Consider the following 27,254-nt stretch of genomic DNA (forward strand, 5'->3'; position numbering starts at 1 on the left):
TGATGTGGACAGAAGGTTCACTTTAATAAAGGACTCCGACAGTGGTTGTTGGAAAATAAGGGCCAACCAGGGGTATTCCTTGATGGTGGATACCCCAGCCATACCATTAGAAGGGAAATGTGAGATAGCCCCAAGGCAACTTATTTACTGCAGCATTGCTCACAGGCGACCAGGAGGGTTCAGTAGCCAATATTATGAGGGAACCCATAGGAACTATTTTTGCAGTTAAGAATCACAGTAGCATTCAAAAGGTTGCTGCCACAATAGAGACAACTTTGGCTAGTGATAAGGAGGCCCAAGAAAGTTGGGACTCCACCTCAGACGGTGAGGCACATACCACTTTGGTAGAAGGGGCCAGTGATGAGAAGATAGTCACAGTGTTTCCTACTCCTGTTGTTGACGGAGGAATGACTGACAATACTGAAAACAGACTACCGACAGCTAGATCAAACTGCCAATAACAACTTGTAAAAAAATAGGTTAAATATCAATCAGTCAGTACACATTCCAACGTCCAATGAGTTTAGTCTCAAGACAATGTCAGAATTTATATAATCTTATATATAGTGATTCTTATTCTGCAATATTAAGAGGTGTTTGAACTGAAAACTCGTATCCGAGGCTTGTAAGATATCAACTGATTAGATTTTAAGTATTTTGTTTGCGTGTTATATATAGAATAACTGAATAATAAATGAACAGTGGCCGAGAGGTTTTTTTTATATTTTAAGATAGCAATTAAGGATATATATACTAGCTAGTAGTGTTTGAACAGTAAACGCTAATGCGAGGGCAGGAGTGTTATATATAGAATAATTGCTTACCTTATAATGAACAGTGGACAGTTTTTTTTTTTATAGATTTTATGATAACAAGGATCTAGCGTTTGGACAGTAAAATTTTAATGCTAATACATAAATAGCCGGTGAACTATCATCCGGCGATATGGATGAGTGAAATTAAATGTGTAATAACTTAACTTCGTTCACATGGTGATGAATTAGTCCGCATGCTGTATATATGTAACTGTTTATAATAACTACCATTATGAAATATACAATAACCAATTTTGTGAGTGCCCCGTGTGTAAGGGTTAGGGTGCAAATAAAGAAGTACGCTGTAGAAGCGAAGCTCCTGGCTGCTAGCCGGAGGAAGATAAAGACTAGGTAACAGATAACATATTTATATCTTTATTCTCGTAAACCAAAGTACAATGGTACAGAGACATATACAAATAAATTAACACAGTATAAATTTTAAATACAAATGTAAAATAGAGACATTAAGTAATTACTCAAGAGATTCTAGGCATTTATTTTAAAATACAGCACAAATAGTTCAGACGGGTTGCTACTATTCATGAGACCTTGAAATTTTAAAATATTTGATCTGTTTATAAAATGGTTTGTTTCAGGTTACAATGAATAAAACGAATCCATTGATCCCGAGTTTTTTTTTAATATACGACCAAAACAACAGATAGAGCGTAACCATTTTTCATAAGTGGGGCGAGTTAGTTAACATGGTTAACAAGAGTGGCGAGTTGGTGGAGAAATGGGGGCGATTTGGTGTCATGCTTCCGGAAACTGGAACATCCTAGATATTGACATCTACAGTCTACAGAAAATGGTGTTTTTGTCAATTTCAATTTGTGAAGATAACATCTTGACACAGTGATGATTATATTAAATATAATGTCTTAAAGCTTAAAATATTTATATGGTGAGAATATGCTCTTATGTAATGAATTCAAGTGTGTCATAAAAATGATATGATTTATTTATGCACAGTCGTTTGAATTTTATTTCTTCTTCTTCTTCTTCTTCTTCTTTAAGGTCAACAAGGCTTCAATACTGAAGAATACATGTTGTTGCGCATGCGTGATTGACAAAAATTTATACAAAATTTATAAAAATATTTTATAACAGTTTTAGCGACTTTTTTCTATTTTTTTTTGTTTATTTATAAGTAAAAATATGTTTTGTAATGGACGGCTAGCGTTTATTCCGACCCAAAACGTCACTTTTAAAAAAAGTAGAAAAATGCGTTGCATTCCTGTCGCTTCTCTCTACTGTGATAGTCGACTTTGGTATATTTTTACTTCGTTATTGATAGGATTTCAAACTCCTGTGGTTTATTCTGTAGTTTTAAAATTTTTCACATTTCAGTAAAAAGTTATTTTCATCTTCTACCTCACACGATTGAAATGTCACACTGTATAAACTCATCATTGCCATTGGGTAAACCTAAATGTCGCCTTTTTTAATAGCAAGATTTTGTGCACTCAATCTTATTTTACACAGAGATGATTGACCTTTCTTATTTATTAAGAACATCAACATAAGAACTACGCTGATTTGTACACGTGTTGAAAAACGTCTTATAAAAGATCATAAAAGGCAAACCTCAAACACCAAATGACAAATGAATGTGGACAATATTTCACCTATTAGTATATTGGAATTTTTGGAAAATTCAAGTTAAAACTAATTGTTTAATTACCAACTACCTTTTACAAACTTTAAAATGGAAAACCATTTGAGGGATGCCACCGGCACACTGTCAATTTAGATCTCGAAAAACGATAAATTTACAAAAAAGATTACTGATACATTTTTGTACATGTGCCATGTACTGATTGCAAATATGCTTTTGTCATTTGTTTGTCCGCTTCTCACAATCTCACAATCTTATGATTATCTTTTCTTATTCAGACTGCAGGCCATTTGATGAAACAAAAGACGCCAATTCACAAAGAAAAGGAAGAAAAAATGTCTGACACATTTAGTGATAAACCCCATAAGTGTACAGTATGTGGTAAAGGATTTAGTTTGAGTAATTACTTACGTAGGCACATGAAAATACATACAGGTGAAAAACCCCATGAATGTTCAGTATGTGGTAAGAGGTTTAGTATGAGTAATCCCTTGAAGAAGCACATGAGAGTACATACTGGTGAAAAACCCCATGAATGTACAATATGCGGTAAAGGGTTTAGTTTGAGTAATCCTTTGAAGGAGCACATGAGAATACATACGGGTGATAAACCCTATGAATGTACAGTATGTGGTAACTGGTTTAGTAGGATTAACCAATTGGAGATTCACATGAGAGCACATACTGGTGAAAAACCCCATGAATGTACAGTATGTGGTAAAAGGTTTAGTTTGAGAAGTAACTTGAACGTGCACATGAGAACACATACTGGTGATAAACCCTATGAATGTACAGTATGCGGTAAAAGGTTTAGTTTGAGATGCAACTTGAATGTGCACACGAGAACACATTCTGATGATAAACCCCATGAATGTACACTATGCGGTAAAAGGTTTAGTTTGAGAAATAACTTGAATGTACACATGAGAACACATACTGGTGATAAACCCCATGAATGTACACTATGCGGTAAAAGGTTTAGTAGAAGTATTTACTTAAAGTGGCACAAGAGAATACATACAGGTGACATACCTAATGATTGTACAGTATGTGGTAAGGGATTTAGTACGAGTCGGAACTTACTTAGACACGAGCTTATACACACTGGAGATAAACCTTATAAATGTGGAGAATGTGATAAAGAATTTATTCGAAGGCTTGACTTACAGAGACACATGAGAACACATACTGGAGATAAACCTTATAAATGTGATGTGTGTGGAAAATCGTTTAGTCAAAGTAATAGCAGAAATACACATGTAAGAACACACACAGGCGATAAACCTTATGAATGTCATGTGTGTGGAAAAGGATTTAGTCAGAGTAACAACAGAAATACACATTTAAGAACACATTCTGGTGATTAAACTTTGAATACTTATTTATGTTATGTATGTTACATGTATGTTTGTATATTTTGTGTAGTAAAGGAGTAAGCCAGAGTCATACAGAGATAAACATTTGTGAACACAGGACACCGGTGATTAACCTTATAGTTATGCATGTTTTGTTTGATATTTTGTGTAGTAAAGGAGTCAGTTAAAGTTATAGCAGAGATTTACATTTGTAAACACACACTGGTGATTAACCATAACCTTGTGAATGTTGTGTATGTTATGTATACATGTAAGACATAACAGTGTTCTGTGAAAAAGTGTCCACATGGACAGTTTTTGATTGAAATTTGATATTTAATAATGTCCATTGCCATGGAATGGTGTCCCTCAAAAGGACAGATTTTTACTGCTAACAATATGAAATAGTGACCACTCACAGGACAAATTTTCACAGTTGTTGCTAGTAAATTGTGTCCTCCAAGGGAAGTAATACAAATATAAAAAAGAAGATGTGGTATGATGGCCAATGAGACAACTGTCCATAAGAGACCAAAATGACACAGACATTAACAACTATAGGTCACCGTACGGCCTTCAACAATGAGCAAAGAACATACCGCATAGTCAGCTATAAAAGGCCCCGATAAGACAATGTAAAACAATTCAAACGAGAAAACTGACGGCCTTATTTATATAAAAAAAAATGAGCGAAAAACAAATACTAGTATGTAACACATAAACAAACGACAACCACTGAATTACAGGCTCCTGACTTGGGACAGGCACATATACATAAATAATGTGGCGGGGTTAAACATGTAAGCGGGATCCCAATCCTCCCCCTAACATGGGACAGTGGTATAACAGTACAACATAAGAACGAACTATAAAAATCAGTTGAAAGGGCTTAACTCATCAGATGGACAAAAATACAAGTGGATGTGGCTGGGTACTTATACATCCCGACACAAAAAGACACTATGAACAGATCTGAGAGTACTCGCAGTTATCTGACAGCTAATTCAAAGCCACTGACAACTAATAAAAAAATTATGCATCTACATTTGTAAGACAAAACCATCAATCCGTACACATCAAACATCCAATGGATTTAGTGTAAAGACGTCATAAACAGCCAGAGAAAAACATGACCTTGTGCAATGCCAAGTTACAGGTATCGAGATATTGTAGATCCCTGAATATGTATATGTTTATAACATACTAGTAATAATTATTTAGCTTTTAATTTACTGATAACAAAATCAATATGTATACCAATAAAAACAATATTCAATGATCTTATTACAGTGTTGAATAGGAAACCTTTTAGGATAAGTTTATTTAAAGGAGCGACAAGTTTACATGGATCATTTCTAAATTTCCAGGCACGGTTAACAACATTTCCGTAAAAATGAGGATGTGCTATCCATACATGGGAAGCACTAATGACAGGACGATTGCCCGGATAGTGACAGGACGGTTGACCGGACGAGATATAAATAGTCATAACTTTTTTGTTCTTCGGTAGATTTGTTTAATATTAGTAGACCTTAATTAAAATATTTTTTATGAAAATCAAATAAAAAAAGTGAAAAATAATATTTTTGTGTAAATAAAGTTGACCGGACGGTATTCACACTCGCCGTTATACGCTATACATATATTCAACTCCTCGACAACATGTGTTAATATCTCTTTTGTTTTACAATATTTGTCCATAAAATTCAGGAATCTGTGAGAATAATGAATATTAAATACGACAATATAAACTTTATAGTAAAAAAAAATGTTTTTTTCTGCTGAAAAAGTTGACCGGACGGTATTCACGTTCGCCGATATATGCTTTAAATATATTGAAATGATCAACACAAGTGTTAATATCTTTTTTGTTTTACAATATTTGTCCATGAAATTCAGGAATCTATGAGATTAATAAATATAACATACGAAAATATAAACTTCATGATAAACAAAAATGTTTTTCTGCCAAAAAAGTTGACCGGACGGTGTTCACATTCGCCGATGTACGCGTTAATTATATTGAACTTATAAAAAAAAAAGTGTTAAGATCTTATTTGTTTTACAATATTTTTACACGAAACTAAGAAATCTACGATATCAATAAATACTTGATATGAAAATATAGTTTTTATAGTAAATAAGAATGTTTTTCTTCAAAAAAAGTTGACCGGACGGAATTCACATTCGCCGATATATATGATTTAAATATATTGAAATGATCGACAACAAGTGTTAATATCTCTTTTATTTTTCCATATTTGTCAATGAAATTAAGGAATTTTGGAGATTTATAAATATGTTATACGAATATATATTTTTTATAGTAAAAAAAAATGTTTTTCCTCAAAATAAGTTGACCGGACGGAATTCACATTTGATGATATTGATGCTTTAAATATATTGAGCTGATCGTCATATGTTAAATATCTCTCCATGCTTGATGAAATTAAGGAATCTGTGAGATTAGTAAATATATTATACAAAAATATATACTTTATAATAAAAACTTTGAGCCCAACATGTTGACTTGAGTAAGTTCACCAGCACACTAAAGGACCTGATATTTAAAATATTTATTATTTAATTAGATTACTATCTAATTTTGCCACCTGTTGTTATCACCAATCAAGCCAATAATCATGTCATTTAAGTTTTCACACCTTATAGACATCAAATACCTGTAATTGAATTAACTTATTTAATCAGTTGGCAATTAGAATCCAATCAAAGATTACAGTGAATTGAAAAGAATACAAAACATTTTCCGAAACCTGACCATGGCGAGGATTATTTATTTTTGAAAAAATCAGCTTTGACCGTTCCATCAACACAAAAAATAGCAATGACATAATAAATTATATATGACGTTTATCATTCATGCAAATTTTCGCGTATTTTAAACTCTTTTTTAGACCACAAAAATTCCCACAAAAGTTATTTTGCGAATTATTTGTTACGTCTGACACGCATATTTTTGACGTTTTGGCAACATTTGTATCATTATTTGAAACTATTATGAAAAGTTAAAGAATATTTTTTTATATTTTTGGAAACAGTAATACCTGCCTAATCTATAGATATAAATTTCATAAAGCTGAACTATTTAGATTTCATAGAAGAGTTATTTATCAAATTGCTCTGTCGTATTTCAATGCATTGACGCTATTACGTGCTTAACGTCATTATAGAATTCGTTTCTACTGTATCCAGGGGCTTAACTATAGATTCTTTTAAAAGTGAGGCAAAATATATTCGCCATAAGGTGAGGGGTCTGGCTGCCGTTCAAGACCCCCAGAAGCTCTGTAAAAAAAATTACATAAAAACGTGCACCCCAATAGTTTCTCGGACTCTTAGGAGGCACACTTATTTGAGTGTCCTTTCCCTTGGAACCTCAGTCTCCAAAAACACTCAAAACACCAGTCAAGTTCAAGACATCAGCCAAGTTGAAAACACCAGCCAAGTTAAAAACACCTTCAAAACAGAAGGCTGTATCAACACCGAAATCTACTAAGATGGAGGTATGCTGATAATGGCAGTCAAGATCCTCAGATACTTCTTACTGACAGTCCACCTTCCGGCGTGAAGAAAGCAAAACTTGACAAGATTTCTGGGCTTAATGAAAAAAAGAGTTTTTAACACTTGTGTCGATCCCGTTAATATACTTAAAACCAGAGAGCTATAGACTCTATTAGAGTTGCGAATCTCTTGTATCATATGTCTCTGTGAAAGATCGTTAAACGGCAATGCCGCATACATCGACGAATGTGAATTCAGTCCGGTCAACTTTATTTTGAAGAAAAACATTTTTTTCATATTATATATTTAGTGAAGTCGCAGATTTCTCATTTTCATGACTTAAATCATGAATATTGTTAATCCATTTTTTTGGCAGAAAAACATTTTTGTTTATCATGAAGTTTATATTTTCGTATGTTATATTTATTAATCTCATAGATTCCTGAATTTCATGGACGAATATTGTAAAACAAAAAAGATATTTACACTTGTGTTGATCATTTCAATATGATTTAAAGTATATATCGGCGAACGTGAATACCGTCCGGTCAACTTTTTCAGCAGAAAAAACTTCTTTTTTTTACTATAAATTTATATTTTCGTATAATTTATTTATAAATCTCACAGGTTCCTGAATTTCTTGGACAAATATTGTAAAACAAAAGAGATATTAACACATGTTGTCGAGGAGTTGAATATATGTATAGTGTATAACGGCGAGTGTGAATACCGTCCGGTCAACTTTATTTACTCAAAAATATTATTTTTCACTTTTTTTATTTGATTTTCATAAAAAATATTTTAATATCTTTAAGGTCTACAAATATTAAACAAATCTACCGAATAACAAAATAGTTATGACTATTTATATCTCGTCCGGTCAACCGTCCTGTCACTATCCGGGCAATCGTCCTGTCATTAGTGCAACCCTGAGCCTATCCCATTTGAAATAAGTTTTCTACAGGCACAACCAAACTTCAAAACAAAATCTTTATATCTATGGAAAAATTTAGTAAAGGTTTTAAGTAATTTATGGTAACGATATCCCTGGTTTAATAATTTACCAGTAATACATAGATTGTGTTCGTTAAAATCAAAAACGTCACAACAGACACCGGCATAGCGAACGAGCTGTGAAATATAAACACCGTAAGATGGTGCCAAAGGAACATCACCATCTAAAAATGGAAAATTAACAATAGGGAACGAAAAAAAAATGTCTCTTTTGTCGTAAATTTTTGTGTGGAGTTTCCCGTATAAAACCGACATATCTAAATCCAGGAAAGGACAGTTATTACCGAATACATTTGATTTATTTTAAGTAAGTTCCTTGGGGTAAATTTCAGCAGTATATTGAGAAAATTCTTGATTATTTAACGAAAAAATATCATCAAGACAACGGTATGTGTTGTTGAATTTATCAATTAAATGCAATTTCGACGGGTCTTTACTGAGTTTAGTCATAAATTGTAATTCGTAAGAGTACAAAAACAAGTCTGTTATAAAGGGGTACAAATTAGTGCCCATGGGGATACCTACAACCTGTCAATAAACTTTGTTGCCGAAACGTACACAAATATATATCAAGGAGAAAATTAACAGCTTCAATCATCTCATCACACCTCCAGTAAGTATATCTAGCATGTTTACCTATCTCATTTATAGAGAAGAAGGCTTTAAATGAGTTGCAGCAAAGCTCATTACAAAGTTTTATTATTCTTGAATTTTAATTAAAATATGAAGGATTGATGAGAAATTGATCAATATACAAATGTAAACAAATAAAGAATGGATGGAAATGAATATAGAGAAATTTAAGTTCTTAGAAATTCCCAGCATTAATGGTAATGACAATGAAAGAATAACAATAAGAAGGAAGTGTAAAATCAAATATGAAGAACTTTACTATATTAAATATTATGTCAGAGAAGAAGACAATACAAAATAATGGCCATTGCCCTGAAATATTGTCTCTTAATTGGACAGCATTTACAGCAACAGTTGTGAAATACACCGTGTGTCTAAACCACACCGGCAAAATTTTGCTCGGACTCGATGGTATCTAACATCCGGCACAATGACGGAACATCAATAGACAAAAGAAGGTAGGTTTCTCCTTATTTTTTTTTTATTTTTTTATGATATCGAAAAATATATATACATATACAACTATTTTCTATTGTGAGATGCAATATTTTCTACAACCGTTCTATATTAACGGAGAAATAAGTCAAAATGCATGTCAAAATGACGAATTGAGTGAACCTTGCCTCAAAATTGTTTAATTTCTCGTTAAATTGTTCACATTGTACGGAAAGAAAGCTACGGGAAGATAGATATTGACACGGAGATTGCAAATTTAGTTATTATGAGCATCTCAATAATTGTATTTCTGTGTATGGAACGAAAGAAAAGGGTCATGTCAAATTAAAATAAACCGGTTTCGTCAATGTTGTTACTACACAATCACCCGGTTTCGTCTATATATATCACCCGTTTTTTTTTTTGAACAAACAATTTATGAAAAGAAACTTTGGCACGGATCTGAACATTGTCTTTCGAGAATTTAAATATATATTTATTGTAAAGTAAACTTGCATGGCGTGTTAAAATCTATTTTAAACGGGCACTTTTGGACATAGTTAATTATGATAATACACATTTTCCTAATGAAAGGCGTATCCCTTATTTCACTTAACTTGAAATTAATTTTAAATGGAATATAAATACTGAATAGCAAACACTGGTATCTAATTATTTTGTAACATTATTATATTTTCTTTGTTTATAATAGTAGTATGTAAAGATGAAAAATAAAAGGATGTGTTTTGATTGTGCCATAATTTTAATTTACTATACTATATTATATATACACTTAGTTTACAATATTTACTATCAATTATTAATACATTTATGACGATCATTGACGAACAGTCCCAAACCGACTATAGTCTATACTGTTCTGCACAAATTAATCATGCATGCAGTCCTGCCAGATTTTCTGGTACTATATATACTGTGTTACTTGCGCACTAAAGCGAGTTTTCACAATTAAGCATCCATAACATAGCGGTGAGATTTGTAACTTTCTCCCCGTTTCTGGTAGGCACATGTTGTAGAATGAAAAAGTATGTGCCCTCCTAAGACATGTAAGACAAAACATTATCATGATTATATTTGGTGAGATTATGTCAATAGTTATAATAAAGCTTCTGTTAAATTATTTTGTTGTTTCTGGGCTGCACAAGATGGGAATAAAGATAGAAAACTGCATAAGTTCTATATTTTTCATCGTTTTTGTGAAAACAGTACATATCAAGACGTGATTGTGAAGTCATCAGATAAAAATCTTTGTTTTTCATTTACATTTCTTAACCCTATGCATTTCTAAACACAATGTGCCAATTTGAAATAGTTATAAAACATTTCATATTCTTGAGCCAAACCAATGCTTTAAATTAATACATATTTTGTCTCTGACAAAGCCTTTAATCACATGCGCGATATATCATGTATATTATGATGCCTCTCATGCGAGGCTGTGAATTAAAACTAACAAAACCCTATACTTAATGTCTGCTTGACCAGACTGATTTTCGTGTACTAGTTTAAACAATAATTAATTTTTAAAAATGCACAACATACAATTATACAAAAGAAAAAAGGAAGCTCTCAAGAGCCTGTGTCGCTCACATGACTCTTCTTCATTGTACTTGGCTTTTTGAAATCATATAAAAAAAGATTGCTATGATTCTGGCTAAAACCTTTTAAATCTCATCACATTTATAAGGTTTATCACCTGTATGTGTTCTTATGTGCCTTTGTAAGTTCCCATTTTCACCAAACTCACTTCCCCATACACTGCATTTATTAGGTTTATCACACATATATGTTTTCATGTGTCTCTGCAAGTCAATCCTCTGAATGAATGCTCATCACATTTATGATGTGTATTACCAGTGTGTGTTCTCATATGCCTTTGTCAGTTCCCATTTTCACCAGTGTGTGTTCTCAAATGCCTTTGTCAGTTCCCATTTTCACCAGTATGTGTTCATGTGTTTCTTTAAGTCAATCCTTTGAATGAATGCTCATCACATGTATGATTTGTATTACCAGTGTGTGTTCTCATATATGCCTTTGTCAGTTCCCATTTTCACCAGTATGTGTTCATGTGTCTCTGTAAGTCAATCCTTTGAATGAATGTTCATCACATGTATGATGTGTATTACCAGTGTGTGTTCCATATGCCTTTGTCAGTTCCCATTTTCACCAGTGTGTGTTCTCAAATGCCTTTGTCAGTTCCCATTTTCACTAGTATGTGTTATCATATGCCTTTGTCAGTTCCCATTTTCACCAGTGTGTGTTATCATATGCCTTTGTCAGTTCCCATTTTCACCAGTGTGTTATCATATGCCTTTGTCAGTTCCCATTTTCACCAGTGTGTGTTCTCATATGCTTTTGTCAGTTCCCATTTTCACCAGTGTGTGTTCTCATATGCCTTTGTCAGTTCCCATTTTCACCAGTCTGTGTTCTCATATGCCTTTGTCCGTTCCCATTTTCACCAGTGTGTGTTATGCCTTTTTCAGTTCCCATTTTCACCAGTGTGTGTTCTCATATGCCTGTCAGTTCCCATTTTCACCAGTATGTGTTCCTGTGTCTCTGTAAGTCAATCCTTTAAATGAATTGTCCATCACATTTATCATGTTTATAAGGTTTATTTTATGTTTCTCCGTAAATCCCTTCTTTGAATGAATTGTTTATCACGTTGTAAATGTGTCACATTTATGAGGGTAATCGACAGTGTGTGCTTCATACGTCTTTCTCTGTAAGTTCCAACCACCAAAAACCATCTTCCACATGCATACATTATAAAGGTTTGTTTGGAGAATGCACAAAAAAATGTTGTATTAAGCTCTGTTCCTGACTAAACTCTTTACCACATTCTCCACATTTATAAGGTTTATATTCAGTATGTATATACTCATGTCTCTCTAAGTATGGAATCGAACTGAACACTTTGCCGCATACTGTACACTCATGGGGTTTGTCCCCAGGATCACTAGAATGTATTTTCATGTGCTTCGTTAGTTGGTTACTTGAAATAAATTCTTTATCGCATTCTGTACATTTATGTGGTTTTTCACCAGTATGTATTCGCATGTGCTCCTTCACTTGAGTTCTCCTAGTAAACCCTCTACCACATAATGTACATTCATGGGGTTTTTCACCCGTATGTACTCTCATGTGCTTCTTCAAGGGATTACTCATACTAAACCTTTTACCACATACTATACATTCATGGGGCTTTTCACCAGTATGTATTTTCATGTGCCTATTTAAGTAATTTCTCAAACTAAAGTTTTTACCGCAGACTGTACACTCATGGGGTTTTTCACCAGTATGTAATCTCATATGATCCCTCAAATAATCACTCACACCAAACCTTTTATCGCATACCGTACATTTATAGGGTTTTTCGCCAGTATGTATTTTCTCATGTTTTTGTAAACTCTGACTTGTACCAAACCCTTTACCGCATACTGTACATTCATAGGGTTTATCACTAAATGTGTCCGACAATTTTACAGTACATTCATAGGGTTTTTCAACAGTATTTATTTTCATATGATTTTGTAAAATCTGACTCGTACCAAACCCTTTACCACATACTGTACAGTCATGGGGTTTATCACTAAATGTGTCTGACATTTTTTTTCTTCGTTTTCTTTGTGAATTGACGTCCTTTGTTTTATCAGAATGTCCTGCAATCTGAATAAGAGAAGAAAATCATAAAATTGTGAGGAGCACCACGCGAACAAAAGAATATTTGCAATCAGTATGGCTTTTGTCAGCTCAGTACATCATATTACAGGAACAGTTTTTTTTAAGTATAGAAACACATGCATGTCATGTATGTCATTTATGTAAAATATTGGGGAACATGTAAAATGCGAAACAAAATAGAAACTAAATTTAAAGTAAAAGTGAATATTGCATTGTATATTGTATTCAATTTTTTTAGCATTGATTTAAGTTGATTCAACTACTATTTTAAACAAAGAAAGATAACTCCAATTTTCAAAGAATATTTCAAAAAGCATTGGTTTTAGGTGATTCAATAACCATTCTGGACAAAGAAAGACAACTTCAATTTATTTTCTTGAAACTACAAAAATGTTTGTTTTGGGCACCCTATGGGCCCCTTATTCCTAAACATAAGGGACCATAACCCCAAACATCAATCCCAAGCTTTCTTTGTGGTTATAAACAATGTGTTAAAATTTTATTGATTTCTATTTACTTATACTAAAGTTATTATCTGGAAACTATCTGTCTTTGGATGACGCTGACAATGACGCCTACATGATACCAATAGTAAGTTACAAAAGGAAGCATTCAATTCTTAAACATGTTAAATAAGATATTTCATGTATGTTCTTTATTTTTAGCCTCATTTTCAGTCGTTCTTACTTTCTATACAAAATGAAGTGTTTTATATGAACGCATGTTTTATTCCGTCTAGGCAGTTAAAATGATGCTGGCCATGGGAATGTGGGAGATGTTCATACAAAAAGGTCTGCTGAAACAAAATACCACTCAGTTTAATAAAAAAAAAAAAACAACACACACAATGTACGTACGCTAGATTAATAATTTTAACTTAAATCTATAGTTTTATATTGCTTAATTCTTTCTTATACATGTACTTAATAATACTGATAATGATAAATAATAAATATTATTATTCAACAAATGGTGTGTAAATAGTTTTACGTATTCATGGTTTTGATGTTCTTACTCCAGATTAGGACTGAGTCCTCCAAAGGCGAAAAATATAGTTCAATGGTTTCACTTTTTAAGTTCTAGCGTACGTACATTGCTGTTTTTCATGTAACATTAACTCAAAGTAACCGAAGTCTTAATAATTATTGTTACATTCGTAATTAATCGGTTCCTAACCCAACTTTCCATTCCGGCAATTAGACTCCAATGGAATCCGGGTCCGTTCGCGCCCATTCACGTTCGCACCCACTCATGTTCGCCCCCTTTCACTTTCGCACTCTACATGTTCGCACCCTACATGTTCGCGCCCAATTTTAACTTTGTAATTAAGTAGTATTCTTATAAGTATTATTGTTTTCATTGTCTCAAAATAAAGTGATACAGCATTTTTTTATGTTGAATAAATCTTAATTAATCATGTTTTGGATAGTAATTTGTTATAAAAAATAATATTCCTTTCTAAATAAAGTGGGATTCTGTCAACGTTTTGTTTTGTGTTGAATAAGTCTTTATCATGTTTTGGTTAGTGTATTACTATAACTTTGTTTCATTGACTTGTTTCAAAATGAAGTGAGATTCTGACTACGTTTTTTTTTTTTTAAGTCTTGAATAAATTTTATCATGTTTTGGTTATAATAGTGTTTTACTATATTTTATTGTTTCATTGTTTCAGATCAAAGGGACCAAGCTGTTAAAAACAATTATTTTTTGTGTTTTTCATTTATAATCTTCAATCTTTTACTCATACCAAGCTATAAATACATTCAGTATTTACACGAAAGCAATTAAAAACAACAATGATGATTTTCCAATTATTCAACTGGAATTTGAATTAAAATTGGGCGCGAACGTGTAGAGTGCGAACGGACCTTGGGTGCGAACGTGCGAACGTGTAGGGTGCGAACGTGTAGGGTGCGAAAGTATATTGGGCGCGAACGGACCTGATACCACTCCAATGTAACAATTATAATATTCTTATTATTCATGTTATTGTTACATTTCCATGTAACCGTAGCCAGTGCCTATTTTCAAACTGTAAATAAAACCATAAGTGCTAAAACATTGTAAAAAGAAAGAGAAAGATCTTTGCAAATAGTCTGTAAACTATATGACATGATGCTTTTACTGATTTTAATGCCAAACTAAATTTTTGATGCCCAATTTCACGGTCCACTGAACAAAGAAAATGTACAGGAATTTATTGGTGTATAAACTGGACCAAGTCACTCCTAAACATATCACATGTGAGTGAATTGGTCAACTTTATACACCAATAAATTCCTTTAAAAAGTTGTTTAATCCTATAATACAAGTAGGGAGAACGACCTTTGGGCGAACGGAACCAGGACAAACATGTTATCAGAACGAATGTACCTGATACCAAAATACATCACGTTTGAGTACAGCCAACAGACAAAGGTGGCGTCTGTATACCACAAAACACCACAGACTGTCATGACTGTATTAATAGATTTGCATTTTATAAAGTAATCTTAATGTTCCGTTGTATTTCAGTAGTTTAAATGTAATTTGTGTAGTGCTGTAGTATATTTAGAGTGTTTATTGGTATTCTGCGGTGTTCTGTGGTATTCTAAATTCTTTGGTGTTCTGTGGTAAAAACTATATAAGTGTCTTGTCCTTGGTTTTTATCCTATGATTTGGATTTTAAACTAATAAAATATCTTTATCCATGATTTTCACATCAATTCATTACACATGAGCATAATCTTACCACAAAAATAAGCTTCGGTACATTATAACCTCCGGCTCGATATCTAGTAATCCAATCTTCATTCGAAAAGTCACTGTTTTCTGTGATTGACCACAATGTCAATATTTAGGATGTTCCAGTTTTCGTTTGTAAGACAAGTCGCCCCACACCAAATCGGCCCATTCTTGCAAACATAATTAATAAAGAATACACAGTGTCGCTCAAGCATGATTGACAAACACAATAATTTTTTTTATAAAAGTATAAATTCATATTTTAAGGTCCTTTGATGGTTTATATATAATATCAGAGACATACATGTATAATACAATTGTATTTACGGTCTCTCTGATAATATAGAGATTGTGATTAAAAATACAAGTTTTATGAGGAACATATATATAATGACGTGATGTTATATATACTGTTCCCAGGTATTATGTAGTACAACATATTTGGTATTTGGCTTGAATTTTTTTACGGATTTGTATAGTTAGACTATACAAATCCAACAAAGCAAGGATTTAATTTTGTATAGTCTAACTATACAAATCCTAGCTTTGTTTAATATTTGAGGAAAGAGACGGAACAGCTGCATATTAGCGCAAGGATATTACAATGTAGTTGATCTCTAAAGCTGTCAAATGTCTATGTGGTTTCAAAAATAAACTTTGGTGTAGCAAATTCAGTTGTATTGAAGTTTGTCCTGGAAGTTTGGATATGTTTCACAGGCACTTGTCTCAGATTTTTTTCCCTTTATACATGTACCTTAATATAAAACAATTTTTTCTGAGACAAGTGCCTGTGATATGTTTGTACATTACATCTATGGTTTGTATTATCCGTGTATCACGTTGGTTTTTTTTTTTTCGATCCTGCGACTTTTGTCGCAAAAAGCTCGACATATAGGGATAGTGAATCGCGGCGGCGGCGGCGTTAGTTTACTTCTTAATTTCATTAATTATTATTTTGGAAAGTGGAAGACCTGGATGCCTCATACTTTGTATATACATGTAGATGCCTCGTGTTACGAAGTCAAGTTCGGTCAGTGACATGTCCTTGACCTCATTTTCATGGTTAAGTGACTTACGTGAACAATTTAGTTTAGGTTTTTTGAAATGTTTAATTCTCTCTTATTTAAAGCAATATAGGATAACTATATTTAGTATACCAAACGAACTTACTTTCAATAAATCAAACTGTCCTTTCCTAGAGATATTTCGGGGTTTTTTTAACAGGACACTCCACACTAAAACTGACGACAAACGTGACGATTTTCGTTCCCCATTGATATTTTTTTATTTTCACTACTGATAAAATTGAGAATGGAAATGGGAAATGTGTCAAAGAGACAACAACCCGACCTTAGAAAAAAACAACAGCAGAAGGTCACCAACAGGTCTTCAATGTAGCGAGAAATTCCCGTTTCTTGGGCACCATCTTACCGTTTGAAGTTTGGTTGTTCCTGTGTAAAACTTATGCCAACGGGATAGCACATCCTCATCTTTTATGGAAATGTAGTTTACCGTGCCCGATAATTTAGAAACGATCCTGGTAAACTTATCGTTTATTTGGATAAACTTATTCTTAAAGGTTACAAACTCAACACTGTAGATCATTAAATATTGTTTTCATTGGTATTACTAATATTGATTTTGTTATCAGTAAATAATTACATTAGATGTATGTTTCATTCTAATATGACGTGCAGCTGCTTCTTTCGCTTTGTAAACAACACCGTGATAAAATTCTCGATATATCTATGCTTAGCGCAGACTCCAAGATGTACACAAATGGCTGTTTAAATATGCCTCCCACGTAAATCCACATGTATCGTAACCTATGTGTAAACGGTTGTGGATTTCGATGTGTTAACAATTACAATTGAATAAAACCCTACAGAACATTTATTCTGATTCTGATGCATAACAAAAAGAATTTACACATTAGAGAACGGGAAAATGGACAAAAACAAAATAAATTAAAATTCCGCGAAATTCCAGTAATGATTTTTGCGCATTAACGCCATTTCAAAACATGACGTCATACGAATGAAAACGTCAAAGCTGAAGGTTTTTCTATTGCGTTTACCTTCTAAACTCGGATACAATTGCATTAAAATAAAGTATTGAGGTAGGTGTTGCTTGTTTTCTGTTCTATTGCAGTATTCGCACATTTACTGATTTCAGCAAGTCAACATGGCGGCTCATTGGTTACAACACGTCAACAGTGAATTTGACGGTAGCTTACGATAAAAAATGTAAATTTAAAATTGCAAATGTTGGGTTTACTGAGAAGTAAAAAAAGTAATCACATTTTTTTTCTAGCGGTTAGTTAAGGAATCATTCATGCAGGTTTATTAGATTTGTTTTACATTTATCGAACAGTGGGTAAAATAGAACAGCCACATGTAAGCCAAAAAAGTGTCCCATGAAATTGTGTCCTCTAGAACATTATTTCACAGTTCATCTGTGAAATTTTGTTCATGGGACAGAATATCACATTTTTTAACTATAAAAACGTGTCCCCCTAAGTGAAAAATTGTCCCTAGTACTTGCACATAATTTCATGGATGTTTTATAAAAATATGTCACAAAAGACAATATTTCATAGTGTAGCTATTTTTTTCTGTCCCTAAAGAAGGGAAATAATTTAGCAATCATCAATTAGTTAAATCATAATAGAAATTTAAATAAAGACAACACAGATGTAAACAAAAATGGAAAGTGGTGAATATAAACAGCTATATGACTTTTTGTGTGATGATCAATACCCTCCAGAGTTTGAAAATAATGATAGAAGATCATTTAGAAGGAAGGTAAAGCAGTTTCAAATTAAAAGCAATGAAATGTATTATATACATGTTGACAAAAAAAACACAAGAGAAAACATTAAAACTTGTAATTCAAAGATGTTAAAACAGGTCATAGATTCCTGTTGTTTATTTAAACGCTCAGGATAAAATTCGAATATCACGGCCCAGGCCATGTGTAAATTTCCAACAAATCTATGGCTTCCATGAATTATTTCTTAATTACAATACGTTATTCTGATTGGCTATTAACTGCACATCACGTGCTATTCCTGAAACAATTGTATTAGACAATAACATTTATCATTCATGATGACACGAGGTCCCACAATAAAGTGCACAGGTAAATTAAATGAAAACTTGATAAAAATCGTATTTTCATGATTCTAGCTAAAAAAAAAATGTAATTATAAGTATTGAATGCTTCTTTTTGTAACTTTATAGGGTTGTAAAAGCGTTGACCGTGCGCACATTTTTAGTATGAAGCGCTTCTTCATACAAAATGTACTTCGGTCAACGCTTTTGCACCCCAATAAATTTACAAAAAGCAGCTAGCATTCAATTCTTAAATTAAAACACAACTGAATGTCATTGTTATATACATATTTACATGCGTGGATCTACAATCTTGCGATACCTATATTTTGGCATTGCACAAAGTCGTATTTTTCTCTGACTGTCTATGCCGTCTTTACTAAATCCATTGGATGTCGGATGTGTACTGATTGATAATTTAGTCTTAGATGCATGCTTTTTGGTGGAAGTTGGCAGTGGATTTGAACTAACTGTCAGTAACTGCGAGTAGTACTCTCATGTCTGTTCTTGGTGTCTTTGTGTTGTTTGGATGTGCAAATACCCAGCCACGTACACTTGTATTTGTAGTATTCATAATTTTATCCATATGAGCTGAGCCTTTTTCTAACTGATTTTTATAGCTCGTTCTTTTGTTGTACTGTTACACCACTGTCCCCAGGTTAGGGGAGCGTTGGGATCCCGCTAACATGTTTAGCCCCGCCTCATAATTCTGCATTTATGTATGCGTTTGTCCCAAGTCAGGAGCCTGCAATTCAGTGGTTGTCATTTGTTGATGTGATACATATTTATTTTTCGTTCATTTTTTGTACATAAATTATATATAGAACATTGGTTTTCTCGTTTGAATTGTTTAACATTGTCATTTAGGGGCCTTGTATAGCGGACTATGCGGTTTGGTCTTTGCTCATTGTTGACGGTCGTAGACAATACTGTGACTTATAGTTGTTAATTTTTGTGTCATTTGGTTTCTTGTGAAGAGTTGTCTCATTGTCAATCCTACCACATCTTCTTTTCTATATATATAACACTAAGTACAATTAAATTAAATTATGAATATGTTATTTGATATCGCGATGGATTAGTGGTTATTGTTCAGTGGCAAATATTACATGAAACCAGGATTCGAGCATGTTTATATAATGTCGCGTCTTCGCTAGCCAGTGGTTACGATCCACTCCCGCAAGTGAAGATAATAATGTCGGTGTGCAGACAAATTGCCTTACATGCCTTAGACATGTAAGAGAGAAGCAATACATATCATTATCATTTGTCTGTAAAAATTCTCTTTTCTATAACATATAGGTAATCTGGACAGGATTCTCGCTAAGACCCATTCTGGACGCATCATTTTTGAAACCCGTGAGTCCCTTGGACACGTTCTCGTTGTATCCCCTAAGTCCAGACTCCGGCGAGCGAAATTTTAATAAGATCGAATTTAAGGTTTGGTTTTATATCGGGGTTCTTTCCCCTCTTTGGAAAGAATTCATGACAAAATTGATGGTGATGTACGTGTTTTTATATCTCATTTTACTGAACATTCTTGCTGTTTATCTCTTTCTATAATGAACTTGGCCCAGTAGTTTCAGAGGAAAATATTTTGTAAAAACTTACAAAAATTTACGAAAAAATTGACATTGTACATGTTGTAGGGCAATTACTCTTTATGGAGTCAAGTGACACTTTTGATCATGGTGTCTTACTTTGGTGAACAATTTTGCTGTTTACAGTTCAAGGTAATAACCAACAAGAATGTGTCCCAACTACACGGATGCCCTACTCGCACTATCATTTTCTATGTTCGGTGGACCGTAAAATTTGGGTAAAAACTCTAATTTGGCATAAAAATTAGAAAGATCATACCATAGGGAACATGTCAACTAAGTTTGTTAATTGGACTTCAACTTGATTCAAAACTACCTTGACCAAAAACTTTAACCTGAAGAAGGACGAACGAACAGACGGACGAACGGACCCACAGACAAGAAAACATAACGCCCCTCTACTATCATAGGTGGGGCATAAAAACTGCAAAATTTCCATAAAATTATGAATTCAACATTGATCAAGGACAGCAACCACCAAAACAAGGGGTTATCTGATGAATGCAACTTAAAATTTCAGGGCTGATATATCTTGACCTTATGAACATGTTTACCATGTTTACCACGTCAGATATGTGTTATAGATTTAGTTTCAGCATGTTCTGAGATATAAACCAAAATCTGTTATTAATTCACATGTTCTCTTTTAAGACGTGGTGGCCATCTTGGTTGATGGGCAAGGTCATCAGATACATTTTGTTAAAACTAAATACACTAAAAATAAAAGTAAACAGACTACTAATGACAGACGCTAAGTGATAAGAAAAGCTCACTTGGCCCTTTTGTGTCAGTGAACTAAAAATAAAGATACATGTGATATAATAAAACAATTTAAAGATTTGTCAAACTATAAAATAACATGTATAAACATGATAAACATGATAAAATAACATGTATAAACATGATAAACATGATACAGTTAAATATATAGTCAGTGTGCAATCTCATGTGTTTCTGAACGTCGGGTCTCTGGCCAAGTCCTTTATAAGATTTTTTTTTATGAAATTGAATAATCAGATGCTCGTGTGAGACTGTAAATTAAAACTGACAAAACCCTATACCTCATATGTCCTCATTAAGAGTTTAATAACTAGCTAGCACCATGACTTGTGTGTGTGTCTCTGTTGTGAATTTGACTGACTTCTTTTAAAACTATACAAAAATGTACACGTACAAATAACATACACAATACTCATTTTTAGCTCACCTGGCCCGAAGGGCCAAGTGAGCTTTTCTCACCACTTGGCGTCCGTCGTCCGTCGTCGTCCGTCGTCGTCCGTCGTCGTCGTCGTTAACAATTTACATTTTGAACTTCTTCTAGAGAACCACTGAATGGAATGGAACCAAACATGGCATGAATGTTCCTTATGAGGTCCTGACCAAGTGTTGTTACTTTGTAGCCGATCCATCATCCAAGATGGCCGCCAGCGGGGAACTTAGTTTAACATAGGACCCTATGGGAAATGCATACAAATGACTTCTTTTAGAGAACCACTGAATGGAATGAAACCAAACATGGCATGAATGTTCCTTATGAGGTACTGACCAAGTGTTGTTACTTTGTTGCCGATCCATCATCCAAGATGGCTGCTAGCCGGGGACTTAGTTTAACATAGGACCCTATGGGAAATGCATACAAATGACTTCTTTTAGAGAACCACTGAATGGAATAAAACCAAACATAGCATGAATGTTCCTTATGGGGTGCTGACCAAGTGTTGTTACTTTGTAGCCGATCCATCATCCAAGATGGCCGCCAGCAGGGGACTTAGTTTAACATAGGACCCTATGGGAAATGCATACAAATGACTTCTTTTAGAGAACCACTGAATTGAATGAAACCAAACATGGCATGAATGTTCCTTATGAGGTGCTGACCAAGTGTTGTTACTTTGTTGCCGATCCATCATCCAAGATGGCCGCCAGCGGGGGACTTAGTTTAACATAGGACCCTATGGGAAATGCATACAAATGACTTCCTCTAGAGAACCACTGAATGGAATGAAACCAAACATGGCATGAATGTTCCTTATGAGGTGCTGACCAAGTGTTGTTACTTTGTTGCCGATCCATCATCCAAGATGGCCGCCAGCCGGGAACTTAGTTTAACATAGGACCCTATGGGAAATGCATACAAATGACTTCTTTTAGAGAACCACTGAATGGAATAAAACCAAACATAGCATGAATGTTCCTTATGGGGTGCTGACCAAGTGTTGTTACTTTGTTGCCGATCCATCATCCAAGATGGCTGCCAGCGGGGGACTTAGTTTAACATAGGACCCTATAAGAAATGCATACAAATGACTTCTTCTAGAGAACCACTAAATTGAATGAAACCAAACATAGCATGAATGTTCCTTATGGAGTGCTGACCAAGTGTTGTTACTTTGTAGCCGATCCATCATCTAAGATGGCCGCCAGCGGGGGACTTAGTTTAACATAGGACCCTATAGGAAATGCATACAAATGACTTCTTCTTGAGAACCACTAAATGGAATGAAACCAAACATAGCATGAATGTTCCTTATGGAGTGCTGACCAAGTGTTGTTACTTTGTAGCCAATCCATCATCCAAGATGGCCGCCAGCGGGGGACTTAGTTTAACATAGGACCCTATGGGAAATGCATACAAATGACTTCTTTTAGAGAACCACTGAATGGAATGAAATCAAACATGGCATGAATGTTCCTAATGTGGTGCTGACCAAGTGTTGTTACTTTGTAGCCGATCCATTATCCAAGATGGACGCCAGCGGGGGACTTAGTTTAACATAGGACCCTATGGGAAATGCATACAAATGACTTTTTTTAGAGAACAACTGAATGGAATGAAACCAAACATTGCATGAATGTTCCTTATGCCGTGCTGACCATGTGTTGTTTCTTTGTAGCCCATCCATCATCCAAGATGGCCGCCAGCATGGGACTTAGTTTAACATAGGACCCTATGGGAAATGCATACAAATGACTTCTTTCAGAGAACCACTGAATGGAATGAAATCAAACATGGCATGAATGTTCCTTATGAGGTGCTGACCAAGTGTTGTTACTTTGTTGCCGATCCATCATCCAAGATGGCCGCCAGTGGGGGACTTTGTTTAACATAGGACCCAATGGGAAATGCATACAAATGACTTCCTCTAGAGAACCACTGAATGGAATGAAACCAAACATGGCATGAATGTTCCTTATGAGGTGCTGACCAAGTGTTGTTACTTTGTTGCCGATCCATCATCCAAGATGGCCGCCAGCCGGGAACTTAGTTTAACATAGGACCCTATGGGAAATGCATACAAATGACTTCTTTTAGAGAACCACTGAATGGAATAAAACAAAACATAGCATGAATGTTCCTTATGGGGTGCTGACCAAGTGTTGTTACTTTGTAGCCGATCCATCATCCAAGATGGCTGCCAGCGGGGGACTTAGTTTAACATAGGACCCTATAAGAAATGCATACAAATGACTTCTTCTAGAGAACCACTAAATTGAATGAAACCAAACATAGCATGAATGTTCCTTATGGAGTGCTGACCAAGTGTTGTTACTTTGTAGCCGATCCATCATCCAAGATGGCCGCCAGCGGGGGACTTAGTTTAACATAGGACCCTATAGGAAATGCATACAAATGACTTCTTCTAGAGAACCACTAAATGGAATGAAACCAAACATAGCATGAATGTTCCTTATGGAGTGCTGACCAAGTGTTGTTACTTTGTAGCCAATCCATCATTAAAGATGGCCGCCAGCGGGGGACTTAGTTTAACATAGGACCCTATGGGAAATGCATACAAATGACTTCTTTTAGAGAACCACTGAATGGAATGAAATCAAACATTGCATGAATGTTCCTTATGCCGTGCTGACCATGTGTTGTTTCTTTGTAGCCCATCCATCATCCAAGATGGCCGCCAGCATGGGACTTAGTTTAACATAGGACCCTATGGGAAATGCATACAAATGACTTCTTTCAGAGAACCACTGAATGGAATGAAATCAAACATGGCATGAATGTTCCTTATGAGGTGCTGACCAAGTGTTGTTACTTTGTTGCCGATCCATCATCCAAGATGGCCGCCAGCGGGGGACTTTGTTTAACATAGGACCCTATGGGAAATGCATACAAATGACTTCCTCTAGAGAACCACTGAATGGAATGAAACCAAACATGGCATGAATGTTCCTTATGAGGTGCTGACCAAGTGTTGTTACTTTGTTGCCGATCCATCATCCAAGATGGCCGCCAGCCGGGAACTTAGTTTAACATAGGACCCTATGGGAAATGCATACAAATGACTTCTTTTAGAGAACCACTGAATGGAATAAAACAAAACATAGCATGAATGTTCCTTATGGGGTGCTGACCAAGTGTTGTTACTTTGTAGCCGATCCATCATCCAAGATGGCTGCCAGCGGGGGACTTAGTTTAACATAGGACCCTATAAGAAATGCATACAAATGACTTCTTCTAGAGAACCACTAAATTGAATGAAACCAAACATAGCATGAATGTTCCTTATGGAGTGCTGACCAAGTGTTGTTACTTTGTAGCCGATCCATCATCCAAGATGGCCGCCAGCGGGGGACTTAGTTTAACATAGGACCCTATAGGAAATGCATACAAATGACTTCTTCTAGAGAACCACTAAATGGAATGAAACCAAACATAGCATGAATGTTCCTTATGGAGTGCTGACCAAGTGTTGTTACTTTGTAGCCAATCCATCATTAAAGATGGCCGCCAGCGGGGGACTTAGTTTAACATAGGACCCTATGGGAAATGCATACAAATGACTTCTTTTAGAGAACCACTGAATGGAATGAAATCAAACATGGCATGAATGTTCCTAATGTGGTGCTGACCAAGTGTTGTTACTTTGTAGCCGATCCATTATCCAAGATGGACGCCAGCGGGAGACTTAGTTTAACATAGGACCCTATGGGAAATGCATACAAATGACTTCTTTTAGAGAACCACTGAATGGAATAAAACTAAACATTGCATGAATGTTCCTTATGAGGTGCTGACAAAGTGTTGTTACTTTGTAGCAGATCCATCATCCAAGATGGCAGCCAGCAGGGGACTTAGTTTAACATAGGACCCTATGGGAAATGCATACAAATGACTTCTTTTAGAGAACCACTGAATGGAATAAAACCAAACATGGCATGAATGTTCCTTATGAGGTGCTGACCAAGTGTTGTTACTTTGTAGCCGATCCGCCATCCAAGATAGCCGGCAGTGGGGGACTTTTGAATGAAATTAAACATGTTCCTTTCCTTATCAATGAGGTTGTGTTGTCACTTTTAGCCAAATTTTATATTTTTTCATATGATTTCAAAAACCCAAGTAGAATCAGGTGAGCGATACAGGCTCTTGAGAGCCTCTAGTATTAATCACCAGTGTGTGTTCGTACATGTTTATCTCTGCTAGTACTTTGAGTAAACCATTTCCCACACACATCACATTTATAAGGTTTATCTCCAGTATGGGATCTCATATGTTTCTGCAAGTCATTACTTTGAATGAATTCTTTGTCACATTTGTCACATTTGTGTGGTTTATCACCAGTGTGTGTTCTAATGTGCCTTTGTAAATTTCCATTATCACCAAATCCTCTCCCGCATACAGTACATTTAAAAGGTTTATCACCAGTATGTGTATTGATGTGTCTTTTAAGGTGCATATCCCTACTAAACTCTTTTCCACAATCACCACATTTATACGGTTTATCTCCAGTGTGAATTTTCCCATGTCTTTTTAAATTGTGACTCGAACTAAACGCTTTGCCACATACTTTACACTCATGGGGTTTATCGCCAGTGTGTATTCGCATGTGCCCCTTTAAGTGCTGACCCATACTAAATTGTGTACCACAAACATCACATTTATAAGGTTTATCACCAGTATGTGTTCTCATGTGTTTCTCTATGTCACACTTTTGTAAAAATTCTTTATCACATTCGTCACATTTAAAAGGTTTGTCACCTGTGTGTGTTCTCATGTGTCTCTGTAAGTGTCCACTCTGGCCAAACCTTTTTCCACAAACTTCACACATAAAAGATAGATCCTTCCCGTCTGTTCTTTTATGTTTCTGAGACATGATTTTGACTTATTAAACCTCTACAACGTTATCCCATTCAAAACCTTATATCCAGTATGTGTTTCCTTATGCGTTCTCTTAAATGTTCTCTAATTTTCAACAATATGTATTCACCACAATTTACACATGATTATTTTGATAAGTATAAAATCTTGTTTTATCTTGAATAAAGTGACCTATAGTCTACAATGGTCTTATACGTGTATTATGTATAAAGGGAGCATCTGTATTTTGGTGTTAAACGTATTTTGGTGTTAAACTTTTTCTTTAGGTTCTATGTGACTTTTCTTCCATGCCTTTTGCTTTCTCCAACAGGCTTGAATTCTGAATAAGAAAAGATAATTATCATTAAAATTTGGAAAGCACCATGATTTGTGCAAAAGTTGAGATGCAACTGCAACATAAAACTAATTTGTGTTGAACATGTTGAATGAAAACTGATAAGGAAAATTTAATCTCTTCAAACAATGTCAAAGCATTTATCATGTTTATAGTAAATTTTCAAACCAAAAAATTTGATGGACCGGGATTGATAGAACGTTTAATTTATATCCCGAAATGTTTGTCAATAGAATATCACAGAGTATGCTTTAGAAAATCATTTAAAAAAAGAAG

The 27,254-nt window shown here is 34.6% G+C and overlaps 2 protein-coding genes across 2 annotated transcripts; one reads left to right on the forward strand and one right to left on the reverse strand.

Moving 5' to 3' along the window:
• Positions 1 to 1,593: 1,593 nt before the first annotated feature.
• Positions 1,594 to 3,984, forward strand: LOC139496014 (zinc finger protein 568-like). The gene is made up of 2 exons (XM_071284453.1): positions 1,594 to 1,722; positions 2,715 to 3,984. The coding sequence occupies exons 1-2, from the start codon at positions 1,720 to 1,722 to the stop codon at positions 3,801 to 3,803; spliced, it is 1,092 nt and encodes a 363-aa protein (XP_071140554.1). The 5' UTR covers positions 1,594 to 1,719; the 3' UTR covers positions 3,804 to 3,984.
• A 6,404-nt stretch (positions 3,985 to 10,388) lies between these two features.
• On the reverse strand, positions 10,389 to 26,963 carry LOC139494465 (zinc finger protein 845-like). The gene is made up of 3 exons (XM_071282625.1): positions 25,931 to 26,963; positions 15,826 to 15,929; positions 10,389 to 13,079 (listed from the first exon to the last, which is right to left on the reverse strand). Exons 1-3 carry the CDS (start codon positions 26,637 to 26,639, stop codon positions 12,177 to 12,179), a joined length of 1,716 nt encoding a protein of 571 aa, XP_071138726.1. The 5' UTR covers positions 26,640 to 26,963; the 3' UTR covers positions 10,389 to 12,176.
• Positions 26,964 to 27,254: the final 291 nt, after the last annotated feature.

This window comes from Mytilus edulis, chromosome 11 (genome assembly GCF_963676685.1).
Source record: "Mytilus edulis chromosome 11, xbMytEdul2.2, whole genome shotgun sequence".
NCBI lineage: Eukaryota > Metazoa > Mollusca > Bivalvia > Mytilida > Mytilidae > Mytilus > Mytilus edulis.